This window comes from Microcaecilia unicolor, chromosome 9 (genome assembly GCF_901765095.1).
Source record: "Microcaecilia unicolor chromosome 9, aMicUni1.1, whole genome shotgun sequence".
Classification (NCBI taxonomy): Eukaryota; Metazoa; Chordata; class Amphibia; order Gymnophiona; family Siphonopidae; genus Microcaecilia; species Microcaecilia unicolor.
The window spans coordinates 4,382,607-4,396,956 of NC_044039.1; the positions used below are offsets into that span (position 1 = coordinate 4,382,607).

General features: G+C 44.7%; 1 protein-coding gene across 1 annotated transcript in view; it reads right to left on the reverse strand.

Annotated features, from left to right (window-relative positions):
• The window catches only part of LOC115477751 (fibroblast growth factor 23-like), a 34,187-nt gene extending 21,212 nt beyond the window's left edge, over positions 1-12,975 (reverse strand). The window contains exons 1-2 of the mRNA XM_030214820.1: positions 12,939-12,975; positions 5,833-5,888 (exon numbers count right to left, since the gene is read on the reverse strand). Of these exons, the coding sequence (XP_030070680.1) occupies positions 5,833-5,888; positions 12,939-12,975 (93 nt within the window). The remainder of the gene's footprint in view (positions 1-5,832; positions 5,889-12,938) is intronic.
• Positions 12,976-14,350: the final 1,375 nt, after the last annotated feature.

The window sequence follows — 14,350 nt, forward strand, 5'->3', positions numbered from 1 at the left end:
CTATTCCACTACCAACATTCCATGTCGAAGCCTGCCCTTGCAGATCAGCAACGCGGCTGCGCAGGCTTCTGTTTCTGTGAGTCTGACATGTATGCAGTTACTCCATATTGTTATTGGTGATAATAATTTTCTAAAGTAATTTAAACATTCGTCTCTGAGAGAAGTTGGTCCACTGTTTAATTTAGGGGGCCCTTTTACAAAGCTGCGTAAGGCTCTTCACGCACCCAACATGCGCCGAAATGGAGTTACCGCATGGCTACCGTGTGACTCTTGCAGTAATTTCATTTTTGTCGTGCGTCCAATATGCACAGCTGAAAATTTTTTTCGGACGCACGTATCAGACATTGTGACAAGTGGCATTTGACACTCATAGGTCATTACCTCCTGGTTACCGCATGAAACTTTATCGCTAGGTCAATGGCTGGCGGTAAGGTCTCAGGCCCAAAATGGACGCACAGCAATTTTGATTTTCCCGCACATTCATTTTTGGGGAAAAATTTTACAAAGGCATTTTTTACAGGTGCGCTGAAAAATGATTCTGCGCACGCCCAAAACCCGCTCCTACACTACTGTAAGCCATTTTTCAGCACACCTTAGTAAAAGGACCCCTAGGTTTACTGATGAATATCCCCTGGATTCTATAAAGGTCACCCAAATTTGTGTGTGGATCCCAGATCCGCACACAAACTAATTAATGAGCCATTAACATCTGTTAATTGGCAATAATTAGGGCTTATGCTCGGATCTGCTTATGCACTATACTATAACACTGCGTGCCTGAATTGTCTGGTGTGCGACTCAAAAGGGGGTGTGACCAGGGGAGGAGCATGGGCAGGTCAGAGACATTCCAAAAATGTAGATGCTGTGTTATAGAAAAGGGTAATTTGTGCTCTCAACTGCCATTGGTTGTCCACCAGCATTTGCACTAGGTTTCAGCAGACGTAAAGTCCTTGTCCCAAACTTGAGTGTGGGAATCTGCTCTAAGCGCTATTCTAGAAAGATTGCTTAGTGCTAAGTAACCCTTAGAGAATTGGCGCTTAGCACGGATCTTAACGGCACCTAACGTTAGGCATCGATGACTGACTCCGACCCTATATGTGCAGATTAACCCCCGTGTTTACTAAGTCGCACTAGCGGCTGCTGCGTTGAATGGGCTGTGTCGGCAGTAGCGACGTAGCTGATAGTACATAAGTAATGCCACACTGGGAAAGACCAAGGGTCCATCGAGCCCGCATCCTGTCCACGACAGCGGCCAATCCAGGCAAGGGCACCTGGCAAGCTTCCCAAACGTACAAACATTCTATACATCAAGCCATTGTGACATCACTAATGAGGTTGGCTCTTATTGGTGGAATGAGCCACTATGACATCACAATAGGTTAAATCACTGCTCTATGTAATAAAAGTGAGCCAAGTAGAGGACATAAGTACATAAGTATGCCACACTGGGAAAAGACCAAGGGTCCATCGAGCCCAGCATCCTGTCCACGACAGCGGCCAATCCAGGCCAAGGGCACCTGGCAAGCTTCCCAACGTACAAACATTCTATACAATCAAGCCATTGTGACATCACTAGAGGTTGGCTCTTATTGGTGGAATGAGCCACTATGACATCACAATAGGTTAAATCACTGCTCTATGTAATAAAACGTGAGCCAAGTAGAGGACATAAGTACATAAGTAATGCCACACTGGGAAAGACCAAGGGTCCATCGAGCCCAACATCCTGTCCACGACAGCGGCCAATCCAGGCCAAGGGCACCTGGTACCTTCCCAAACGTACAAACATTCTATACATGTTATTCCTGGAATTGTGATTTTTCCCAAGTCCATTTAGTAGTGGTTTATGGACTTGTCCTTTAGGAAACCGTCTAACCCCTTTTAAACTCTGCCAAGCTAACCGCTATGGCTTAGTAAATAGGGCTTAAGTATATGGGATGTTATGCTCTTGGAAACATTAACATTTAATTCTAGGACTTAACACTGTGTTTCAAGGAAGATAATTACATATGTACCTCCATTTTTTTGTTTGGTATGCCAGTATTCAGCCGGCGATACTCAGCGTTTTGCTGACAGCCACCAGTGTTATGCCTGGAAATTCAATGCCAGGAGTAATTTCCGGCTGCTTAAATCACTTCCTATATTGATTCCTATTTGTTTTTGAGTAGAAAGTTCCCACAAAAATCGAACCATAGAGATTTAAGCAGTGTTAGACCACAGAGGAGAAGAGTCCTGAATGTCATGCGAGGGGAAGACTGTTCATTCAGAACCTGCTCCCGAGCTGCTGGTTAGAGCTTGCTAAGGTTTTTGGTGATCAAAATCAGCTGCAGGAAGCAGAGATGGACAGACAGATGTTAAAGGTCCCTGACAGACTACACCCATCCTTGCCCCTTTCCTGCTCCGTACACCTGGCAGCCTGTCATATCAAGATCTTTGTCAGCATTCGTGGTACACTTGGATATCATCTGTGGCTGAAGAGACATTCAGTGATTTAGACTGATAAGCTGGCTTTTGTTTTGTGCTATACTGATTCCATCAGATCTGGGCTACTGTTGTTGGCTAAGCGGGAGAGATTAATAGTTTGCCAGCCAATTCCTGTCACCCATCCATCTGCCCCACCCAGGATATATAGAGAGCAGGCAATAAAATGCCAAGTCTGCATATCTTTTAACCTCGCCTAGGCTTCCTGCCTAGTCAATTACCCTAGGAGACCCTGTGCTTGCCCACAATGGGATGATTTGGGGAATGCAAAAAGCAACATTCCAGATGGGTAATTACTGGAAGATGGGGAGAGGGGCTTGTTAATCTCTGATCAGATTTTTATCATCCCAAAACATCTGTGTATTGGGGGAAGGGGATATAGTGGAAGTCTTGGGTCCCTGGTGCCCTGGAGCTCTGCTGTGTGCCTATCTCCAGAGCCTTTCCTATAACTGTGGTGGATGGTGCAGTTCAGATGGCGCCTGGGTTTTTTACCCTGGCATTCCCCATACACATCCACAGCCCCACTTCACAGCTTTAACTGGGACAAACATACAGGAAGACAACAACATTTATAAGTACAATGGCTCGATGGGTTCATGTAACAAAGGACAGCTGAGACAGGCTGCTTTTACCTGGTTCCATGTTCCTTGTTCCAGGCTCCTGTATTTGATTATGTAAACTGCTTAGCAAGTTGCATGTCTGTAGATGTGATGGACAAAAGACCTGGACTGGATTAGCATGCCCCTTCTGACAGTACGTGGCACTGGCCTGCCTCTTGTAAGCGGTCATTTCATGGCTTGGGCTTCTAGTTCCTCCAGTCCCCCAACCATTCACCCTCCATGTCCAGCTCCTGCCTCTGGAGAGCTGAGATTGAAACAAGGGCTGAAATCCTAATGGGAGGAATGGGAGCACCAGTATTTCTCCACTTCCAGCTTCAACCACGATGAGTCCAAAGCCTCTGAGAAAAGTACCTGACCTGCAGCTGACCTTTCTTTCCTCCCTGGGTGATGGACTGTTTTCTTACTACCATGTGAATGTCACTTCGCGAGTTGTGATGTCACTGCTCAGGGCTCTGCGTTCAGACTGGGAACTGTTGTCTACACTTGACTAGCACGTCTTCAGCTTAGTCAAGAAAGGGGCATATTCAAAAGCAAACAAGTAGAGAAGGCGATGGTCAAAGCCAGAAGGATGCTCAGCTGCATAAGGAGAAGGATGATCAACAGGAAAATAAGAGGTGATAGTGCCCTTGTATAAGTCTCTGGTGAGTGCTGTGTGCAATTCTGGAGACCCTCACCTACGGAAAGATATAAACGGGATGGAGTCAGGGCGACTACAAAATTGGTCAGTGGTCTCTATTGTAAAGCATAAATATGGGAGAGGAGGAGATAGTGGTTGTTGAGGATGGGCAGACTGGGTGGGCCGTTTGGCTCTTATCTGCTGTCATGTTTCTATATTTCTGTTTCTATGCCAAAGCCATCATCAGATCTTTCAATTACCTGCAGGCCATCTCTAATTCAGTACTGAAGCAATGAGAAAGAATTATTAACACTGCAAATCACTTAACTGGAGCACAGAAGAGACGAGAAAAGCCTGTTCCCAAAAAGTTTAAAGAAATGTACAAATGTTTATATTGTGTCCAACCTACATGATTCCATGTGTCTGCCATATTTTAGGTGTAATTCTTAAGAGATGATTTATCAACTCACAGGATGTCCTTTTCTCTTAAAAGTTAAATGATGGCCATGCCATTGAAATGGGTGGCAAAATTTCAGGCAAAAAGTGGCTACCATGCCAGCCAAAAAAAAAAGGATAAATACACCCTATCATTTTTGTAAAAACTAAAAACATAAGTACATAAGTACATAAGTAATGCCATACTGGGAAAAGACCAAGGGTCCATCGAGCCCAGCATCCTGTCCACGACAGCGGCCAATCCAGGCCAAGGGCACCTGGCAAGCTTCCCAAACGTACAACATTCTATACATGTTATTCCTGGAATTTTGGATTTTCCAAGTCCGTTTAGTAGCGGTTTATGGACTTGTCCTTTAGGAATCCGTCCAACCCCTTTTTAAACTCTGCTAAGCTAACCGCCTTCACCACTTTCTCCGGCAACGAATTCCAGAGTTTAATTACACGTTGGGTGAAGAAAAATTTTCTCCGATTTGTTTTAAATTTACTATACTGTAGTTTCATCGCATGCCCCCTAGTCCTAGTATTTTTGGAAAGCGTGAATAGACGCTTCACATCCACCTGTTCCACTCCACTCATTATTTTATATACCTCTATCATGTCTCGCAACCTGAACAATTTTCTTGCATTGGTTTTCCCAAAAAGTCTTATATACTGAGCTGCTTTGCAGGTTTTGTACCCAGCCTGCTCAGAATTTATGAACTTGGATAAAACTTTCATGAGTACGATAAAAGTTTGCTGTGGAACCTGGATGCGTTTGCAGAATGATACGGTGCTTGAAAAATACCAAGATACTGGTTATTTTGTTCATTTTGGGGCTTTTTGGGCGTGTTTTTTGCGTGTTGCAATAATTCTCACTTTACTGTGATTCACCAACCTCTCTACATCTCCTGCATTTTCTAACCTCTGGTTAATGTGCTATTCAACTTCAGATCTTTCTGAAGGTTAACCCTCAGATAAACCTCCCTGGACCTCCTAATAGTTTCCTTGCTGGTGGGGACAGTATGATAGTCTCTCTGTCTTCTCTCTGCTACTTGAGAGATCTTGATACTGGATCCATGATCCGTCCATGTGTTCATAAACTTCCTGCGTCAGCTTCAGAAGTCACACCTGCATGTCCCACTCAGCACTGAATACCTGGAACTGAGTCACCGAGATTTCTCAGGTTATGACTTCTTACACACATTTCTGTGGTGCACAGAATGTCCCCTGAAATACCTTTTGATGTACAGATAAAAATTGTCTTCTATGGGTAGATCATCTTACACAGTCTTTTAAGACACAAAATATATGTACGTGTTCCGATTTAAAACGATGGAATACAAAGTCCTGCGAAGCAACACTTACAGCTGTAGAGGATGGAAGGGCTGTAAGGCAATCTGCATTCAGGGATACCCGCTGGCCAGGAAGAAAGAGACACCTGAGAGGGCCAGAGCCTTAAGGGACTGAGATATCTCCCTATTGGAAGAATCGGAGCTCTTGGGGTGACTGATGACTCCACACACAGCTCCCAGTTGTGCCCTGTCTCTTAGAAGAGAGCAGAGTAGCATTCAAGAACAAATGCGGTTTTGTACATTCACTCATCACTCCCCCATCAGTCGCCTTTCACCTGAACCTCCTGAACTGCCCTGTCCACTCTGTCTCACTATAGGCTGTACATACCATGAAGGACCAAGGGGACAGTTCTGAGAACCTCTGAGATTTATTTAGATCAAAGTCTGGGAAATTAATACACACACATTCGATCCAACATGTAGCCTACTGTATTAAAGTAGTGCCCAACAGTTACAAAGCACAAGCCCCTGTGGAACTCCGGGGGCAAACTCCAAGACACCGATTTGGACTTCCAGGTAGGTTCCTGTTGCTCTCTGTTTCCACAGGTGCAGTAAACACAAAAGTTGCTTCTGCATGGCTTGTGTACAGAGACGGTCTCTAGCTAGTCCCAGAATGGGCTCATCCTAATGTTGTTGCAGTAAAAATCAGCTGGCGGTAAATGGTGAGATACCCATAGGCTTTGTAAAAGACCCCCTACGAGAGGAAAGAGCGGCAGAGAACAGCGCTATTGCCTGCTTGCCTTATCATTTCATAAGGACATAAGGTTTGTCATAGTGGGCCAGACCAAAGGACCATCAAACCCAGCATCTTGTTTCCAGCAGGGTTACAAGTATGTGGCAGGATCCCACAAAAGTACACAGATTCCATGCTGCTTACCCCCAGGAATAAGCAGTAGATGTCCTCAAGTCTCCCTTAATAACAGTTTAGGACTTTCCTCCAGGAACCTGTCCAAACTCCAAACATTTTTTAACCCAAGCTACACTAACAGCTTTTACCATCTCTCTGGCAATGAATTCCAGAGCCTAGTCATTGCTCCTATGTGTTTAAATGACCTACTTAGTCACTTCATTCTTTCTGTATAAATGGAGAATTCTGCGTGTGCTTCCACATTTGCTTCATAAACCTCATGGGCTTATAATATTTTTAATTTTTATGTTATTCTTTCACTTGATATCATCAGAACATCTCAGTAAGCATATTATCCAATTACTGGTTTACGATATCACCAGCAGAATCTCTAGATTAATATTTCCCAATTCGATGAGATAGTTGCTTATCTGTGATTATAGCACTGAGGCATGACGAGCTTGTTCTCTTGCAACGCCTCAGATGTGTCATTAGCTTGAAGGATAAGTAACTTCTGTCATATGGAGGTTAATGCAAGTTCTGAAATGTATTTGGATCTGAGCAGATTAAATCTGGTTGTTTGGGTTTTTTGTTCATGTTCCGACAGAATTTTGATTTCTATTTCTCCTCTGGGTTGACCTCTATGTGCTAATGCCCTAATTCTATACATGGCACTCAGAATTCTGGCTGCAAACCTGGGTGTGTGTCCAATTTGCGCACACAATTTAATTCTTTAATGAGCCAAGTAACACTGATAATTGGAGCCTAATAATCAATGCTCGGTGCTAATTGCATTAATTTATTTATTTGTTACATTTGTATCCCACATTTTCCCACATATTTGCAGGCTCAATGTGGCTTACATAATACCGTAAAGGCATTCGCCAAGTCCGGTAGGGGATAAGTACAAAAGATGTTATAGTGGGATGGGGAAGATAAGATTCAGTCAAGTTGGGTTAGAGGTAGAAGGGTTTGTTAATGTCCAGTACGATCTTTGATAGTGAAGTGTTGCGGGGTTGAGACATTTAAATTGGGTCAGTCGGGTATGCCTTTCCGAATAGGTGAGTCTTTAATAATTTTCTGAATTTTAGGTGATCGTAAGTTGTTTTCACCACATGTGGCAGTGCGTTCCACAGACGCGTGCTTATGTAAGAGAAGTTGGACGCATGGGTAGTCTTGTATTTTAGTCCTTTGCAATTTGGGTAGTGGAGATTCAGGTAAGACCGTGATGAACTGGTACTATTTCTGATTGGGAGATTGAACAGGTCAATCATGTAACCTGGGACTTCACCGTAGATAATCTTATGGACCAAGGTGCAGATTTTGAAAGAGATGCATTCTCTGATAGGAAGCCAGTGCAATTTTCACGGAGTGGTATGGAGCTTTGGAATCGTGTTTTACCAAATATCAACCTGGCTGCTGTGTTTTAAATGTATGTGTACATACTTAGGTGCCAGGATCTGCGCATACATTTTACGCATGGCTCCAAAAAAGGGAGCGTGGCCATGGTAGGATCAGGGGCGTTCCTGTAAGTTATGCCTGGAATAGACTTCCTGAGCCGGTACGTCAAGCTCCATCTCTGTCCATCTTCAAATCTAAGCTAAAAGCCCACCTTTTTGATGCTGCTTTTAACTCCTAACCCTTATTCACTTGCTCAGAACCCTTATTTTATCATCCTCACTTTAATATTCCCTTATCTCTGTTTGTCCTGTTTGTCTGTCCTAATTAGATTGTAAGCTCTGTCGAGCAGGACTGTCTCTTCATGTTCAAGTGTACAGCGCCGCGTACGTCTAGTAGCGCTATAGGAATGATAAGTAGTAGTAGTAGTCTTTGGATTCCGGAATCTTTGCTACTCTTTGGGATTCCGGAATCGTGCTACTCTTTGTCCTTATCCCTTATTTGTCCTGTTTGTCTGTCCTAATTAGATTGTAAGTTCTGTCGAGCAGGGACTGACTCTTCATGTTCAAGTGTACAGCGCCGCGTACGTCTAGTAGCGCTATAGAAATGATAAGTAGTAGTAGTAGTCTTTGGGATTCTGGAATCTTTGCTACTCTTTGGGATTCCGGAATCTTGCTACTCTTTGGGATTCCGGAATCTTTGCTACTCTTTGGGATTCTAGAATCTTGCTACTCTTTGGGATTCCGGAATCTTGCTACTCTTTGTCCTTATCCCTTATTTGTCCTGTTTGTCTGTCCTAATTAGATTGTAAGTTCTGTCGAGCAGGGACTGTCTCTTCATGTACAAGTGTACAGCGCTGCGTACGTCTAGTAGCGCTATAGAAATGATAAGTAGTAGTAGTAGTAAGTTACAGCATAAGGGGGAATCTGCACCTAATTTAGGCAGAAGAATTTACATCAGGGTTTGGTTGGTATAAATCCACATGGCGAAAGTTAATTGTGGATCACGGCGCTGAGTGATATTCTATAAACATCACCTAACTTAGCGGCCCTTTTACTAAGCTGCGGTAAAAAGTGTCCTGCAGTAGTGTGGATGTGTGAAATTGATACATGCTGGGCCATTTTTTTTTTTTTTACTAATGCTGGGAAAATAAGTTCTTTTTTCTAAGGGGGGCAGTAAATGGCTGTGCGGTAAAATTAAAAGTAGCGGTAAGGGCTCACGTGCTACTCATGCAGTAATCATGCTTTGTGCGCCAACATGGTTGCGCTGCCGATCACCACCGGGAAGCCTCACGCAGTAGCAAATAGAAAATTTTGTTTTGTACTGCAGGAAACAGCATGTGCCAACTTCAGAATTACCACTGGGTGCCCACACCACCCCGGCGGTACTGCTGATCTGGTGCACGCTACCTACGCATTACCCCTACTGCTGCTTAGTAAAAGTGTCATTTATCAGTGCCATTCATAGAATTTACCCTTAGATGTGTGATGGTCAGAGCTCGGTGTTGGCTAGCTTTGAATGTTTCCAGTCAAAGACAAAACAAAGGGAATCAATAATTAAGTGAAATGGACCAGAAGTGGGACGGGAGACCTTCTTAATGAAGGAAGCTATATTTTTTTCAGAGACCCAGGGCCGCTAAGAGGGGGGGGGGCAGGGGGGAAAACTTTTCTGGGCCCAGGCCTCCAAGGGGGACCCGGCACCAGGGTCTCTCTCTCTCTCTTGCTCCTGATGGGAACCGGGTGATCACATCCCGACAGGAGCAGGAGAGAGAAAACTCTGACACTGGGTCCCCCACGGAGGCTGAGGAGGACCCAGAAAAGCAGACACAGCAGTGCTGCGGTAAAAATAGTTCTCTGAGGACAAGCAGACTTACAATTCTCACAGGTGGGTAGATGCATCCCGCGTCGCCCAGGTCGGCAATATGCCAAAGAAAAAAGAACGAGAGCTTTCTGGAGCATAAGCAACGCTCCAATTGCCGTCCCACCCGCAGCGCAGCCGCACCTATCGGCTTCATTTTCACCGCATGAGAAGCAGCGATTCTTTTCGCCTGCTCCTCACGTGTCCGGGAGAGAGCTACTGTTGTGCCTTTCAGCGGTGTTTGCAACTCGCTTTATTTTTTTCTCCTTTTAATTTTTTCGATTTGTTTAAAACAAAATCCCTTATGGTTCCCAGCTTTTTTGCCCATGTCTTAAGTTTCTTTTCTTATTTGGTGCAGGCCGGTTTTAGGTCTTTTTGTGCCTTCTTCCCACCATCGCGACTTTTAATTTCGCCGAAGCCATTTTTCCTTCCATGTCATCGAATACTCCCAGTGGCTTCAAACATTGTACCCGGTGCAACAGGACCATCTTGGGAAAAGACACCCATTCTTGGGGTCTGCAGTGCCCGACTATAGCTCTGCTACAGATAACTTGAGCTGAGCTTTTGAGAACCTTTATTTATTTAGACTTCTAGCATTTGCATGCAGACGTTTCAAAGAAGAAATGAAGCAGTAATTTAACAAACGTTGCAATCCACTCATGATTTTACAGACCTTTGTCATATCTCTTCTCACTTGTCTCTTTTCCTTCATTACTGTAATGCAGGGGCGTAGCCACGGGTGGGCCTGGACGGGCCCAGGCCCAGCCACTTTTCCTTCAGGCCCGCCCAGCGCCCACCCTAACAAGCCCCAACCCAAGCCATCTTTTCCTGCCTCTTCTGGCTCTCCCCATCCGCGTGGTCTGTTTAATTTTAGTCCTTGAAGCGCCGTTCTCCCTCCAGGACCGCACCGGCGATTCCGATAGCCTTCTGCCAGCGTGCATCGTTGGGGGCGGGGCTTCTCCTTAGGCGCATCCCACCTCAGGACGCGCCTGAGAGGCCCCGTCCCTGATGACGCACGCTGGCAAAAGGCTATCGGAATCGCCGGTGCGGTCCTGGAGGGAGAACGGCGCTTCAAGGACTAAAAATAAACAGACCACACGGACGGGGAGAGCCGCCAGAAGAGAGGGAGGGGATGGCGAAGGGAGAAAGCGCTGCCAAGGTAGGCCGAGGGAGACAGAAGAAAATGCCGGGGGGGGGGGGAGGGAATATTTTAAAATTACTGTGTAGGGGTGGGGTTGGGAACAGCCCACCCAGGTTAATGCGGGGCCCGCCCAAAATGGCAGGTCTGGCTACGCTGCTGCTGTAATGCTGTCTTTATTCCAAGGTCTTAGATTGTTGGGCATCATGAATCACGTACAATACAGCTGGTTCAAAATGTAGCAATTAAACTTCCATCAGGTACCTGAAAGTTGGATTACATAACCTCCACTACTTAAGGAAGTGCATTGGTTGCCACTAACAGGATCACTTACAAAATCCTGACACTGGTTCTCCATTCCTCTTATCAAGGTTGCTGATGCCTTTATTCAGTCGTTCCGTCTGTCAGGCATCTGGCTAGATCCAATTCCATGAACAATGTTCAGTGTCATAGCTGGTCCTACGCTTTGAAATACACTAAGTTCTGCCTTACCTGCTGTAAATTTGGACGTCAAGACTGGCCTTAAAACGTATTTGTTCAATAGTAAAAAAGGCCCGTTTCTGATACAAATGAAACGGGCGCTAGCAAGGTTTTCCTTGGAGTGTGTATGTTTGAGTGTATGTGAGAGTGACTGTGTGTGAGAGAGAGAGAGTGAATGTGCGAGTGTGTGTGTGTGTGTGTGTGTGTGTGTGTGTGAGAGAGAGAGTGAGGTCTGGGGCGAGTGTGTCTGTGAGAGAGAGTGTGTGTGTGAGAATGAGAGTGTGTGCAAGTGCGTATGTGAGACATAGTGTGTGAGAGAGAGAGAGAGAGAGTGTGTGTTTCACACAGATACAGTGTGTGCAAGAGAGTGTGTGTGAGATACAGACTCTATGTGAGACTGAATGTATGAGACCAAGAGAGTGTGTGAGTGACTGTGTGACACTTAGAGTGAATGTGATACAGTGTGAGACATAGAGTGTGTGAGAGACAGTGTGTGAGAGTGAGAGAGAGTGTGTGTGAGAGAGAGAGTGTGTGTGTGACAGAGATACCTCCCCCCCCTCTGGTGTCAGGCCCCCCCTCCCTCCCTCTCTCTGGTGTCAGCCCCCCCCCCTCTCTCTCTGGTGTCTGAGCATTACTGTGCAGGACGCTGAGCTCTGGCTGTGCTTCAAGGAACTGACCAATCCTATTTAATAGAATGCACTTCCAACATTCTGAAGCCGAGAAACCTCGTGTGGTTGGTCACTTCTGCTTGTGACGAACCCGGAAGTACGTGATGTCAATTCAGGAGATGGATACAGAGAGCAGGAATGCCTCAGCCATGCAGTCAGCTTCAGAATGTTGGAGGTGCCTTTTATTATATAGGAAAGGAACTGACCAATCCTATTTAATAGAATGCACCTCCAACATTCTGAAGCCGAGAAACCTCGTGTGGTTGGTCACTTCTGCTTGTGACGAACCCGGAAGTACGTGATGTCAATTCAGGAGATGGATACAGAGAGCAGGAAATGCCTCAGCCATGCAGTCAGCTTCAGATGTTGGAGGTGCCTTTATTATATAGGAAAGGAACTGACCAATCCTATTTAATAGAATGCACCTCCAACATTCTGAAGCCGAGAAACCTCGTGTGGTTGGTCACTTCTGCTTGTGACGAACCCGGAAGTACGTGATGTCAATTCAGGAGATGGATACAGAGAGCAGGAATGCCTCAGCCATGCAGTCAGCTTCAGAATGTTGGACGTGCGTTTTATTATATAGGATGCTTTTGATTCACCAACCCTATTTGCCCCATTCCCTCGCTCCTGCCCTAATTAGAGTGTAGCTCTGTCTTCTGACTTATTTTATTTTCTCCTGAGTCTCATAATATGTTGTAAGCCACTCAGATGGTCCTCTTTGGGTGGTATATGGCAACTTGAAGAGTACTACCCCCTCCCCACCCCCACTTGCTATTTCCTTGTTCCTCCTCTATTTCTTTGTGTCCTATTTACATTTGAGTTCCTTTCTTTTCTTATACTGTAATTTTGTTTTTAAAGATTGTACACTAGCAAATGTCCATAAGCTATAAACTACCCAGGAGCAGCGGAACATCTTCTCGGTTGAAGGAACCAAACAAACCAATTTCCAGCTCCGGCCCAAAGCCTTCTAGTTGCTGATGCTGTATAAGGCAAAATATTTTGCTGCCTCTGTCTGTGCCCTCTCTGCACTTCTAGTCACTTACTTTCCTTGTCCTTGTGGGGCTTAATTGCCAGTAGCATTGTTAACCTGTAGAATTGATGCTAATTTTCAAATAGAAAGTACCTAGCATAAGTTGTACACTCTTAAAGCACCCCAAGCATGCCAGCTGCTACTTGTGTGGATGGAAGGAATTGGGTAAATTAGTGTCCATACTTTTGAAAATCCTATTTGCATGCATTGTTTTAGTCCCACGACTGTAACACTCCTCAGAAATGCCTCTCCTAACTGGGCTAAAACTCCATGCACTGTGGAAGACCTGTGGAAGACAAGATTTAGACAGGCCAAGTTACCCAGCAAATGACCCTCTGCATATGTCATTGCTTCTGCATTCTGTGGCAGAGGAGCGGCCAGCAGAGGGTGCCAGAGAGTGTGGTAACAATAGTCTCCCGCTTCTGGGCAAAGATATGTGCCAGCCTCAGGTTTCAGCTGATGACAATTACAAAAATAGGTTTCAAATATCTCTAGTGGTAATTGCTTACTCTATAGGGGAACTATGAAATACACACAATTACTTTTCTGTCTGTTAACTTCTCTGCCTTTATTCGATTTCTGACATTCAATAAAATGCAATGACTTTACATACAAGGGCAGCCGGGATGATCGTCTGCTGCCTTCAAAATAGGCAGAATTGTTTCTGTTTATAACAAATGATGTATTGAGGATGGTTATAAACGTCTGCAGCTCGCTGATTTCGTTCTGTCCTGTTTAGCTCTTTTAAGGAACTGACAGTAGCTCATTTTTAAGAGAGCCCAAAATGGTGATGTTGTATATCAACTGTTTCTGATCCACCAACTTTGTACAGAGTAAAATAAAAGCATAACACAAAATCTCTCACACATACTTTTAAAATGAACATGCAAGCTTAACAGCCAAACAGTCTGAACTGTAGCACAGATCAAAGTCGGGTTTCACTTTTTCCTGAAAAGCTACAAAATCAGTCTCTTCATGCAACTGAACTTGGCAGAGCTCTGCACAGTTTGGGGCCAGCTAAAGAGAAAGCAATGAAAAATTGCACCACAGGGACAGCCAGTAAAGCCATCCAGGCTGATTGTAAATGACATCACCAAACATTGCTTCACACACTTGGGATCTTCACCTGCACAGCCTTGATAATTGGTATCAAAATTTGAACCTGTGAGTAATCAATAGAAATAAAACATGGACAAGAAAATAAGACGATCCCTTTTTTATTGGACATAACTTAATACATTTCTTGATTAGCTTTCGAAGGTTGCCCTTCTTCATCAGATCGGAAATAAGCAAATGTGCTAGCTGACAGTGTATATAAGTGAAAACATTCAAGCATTACTATGACAGTAAAATAGATACTATTGGAGATTCTACATGGAATGTTGCTACTATTGGAGATTCTACATGGAATGTTGCTATTCCACT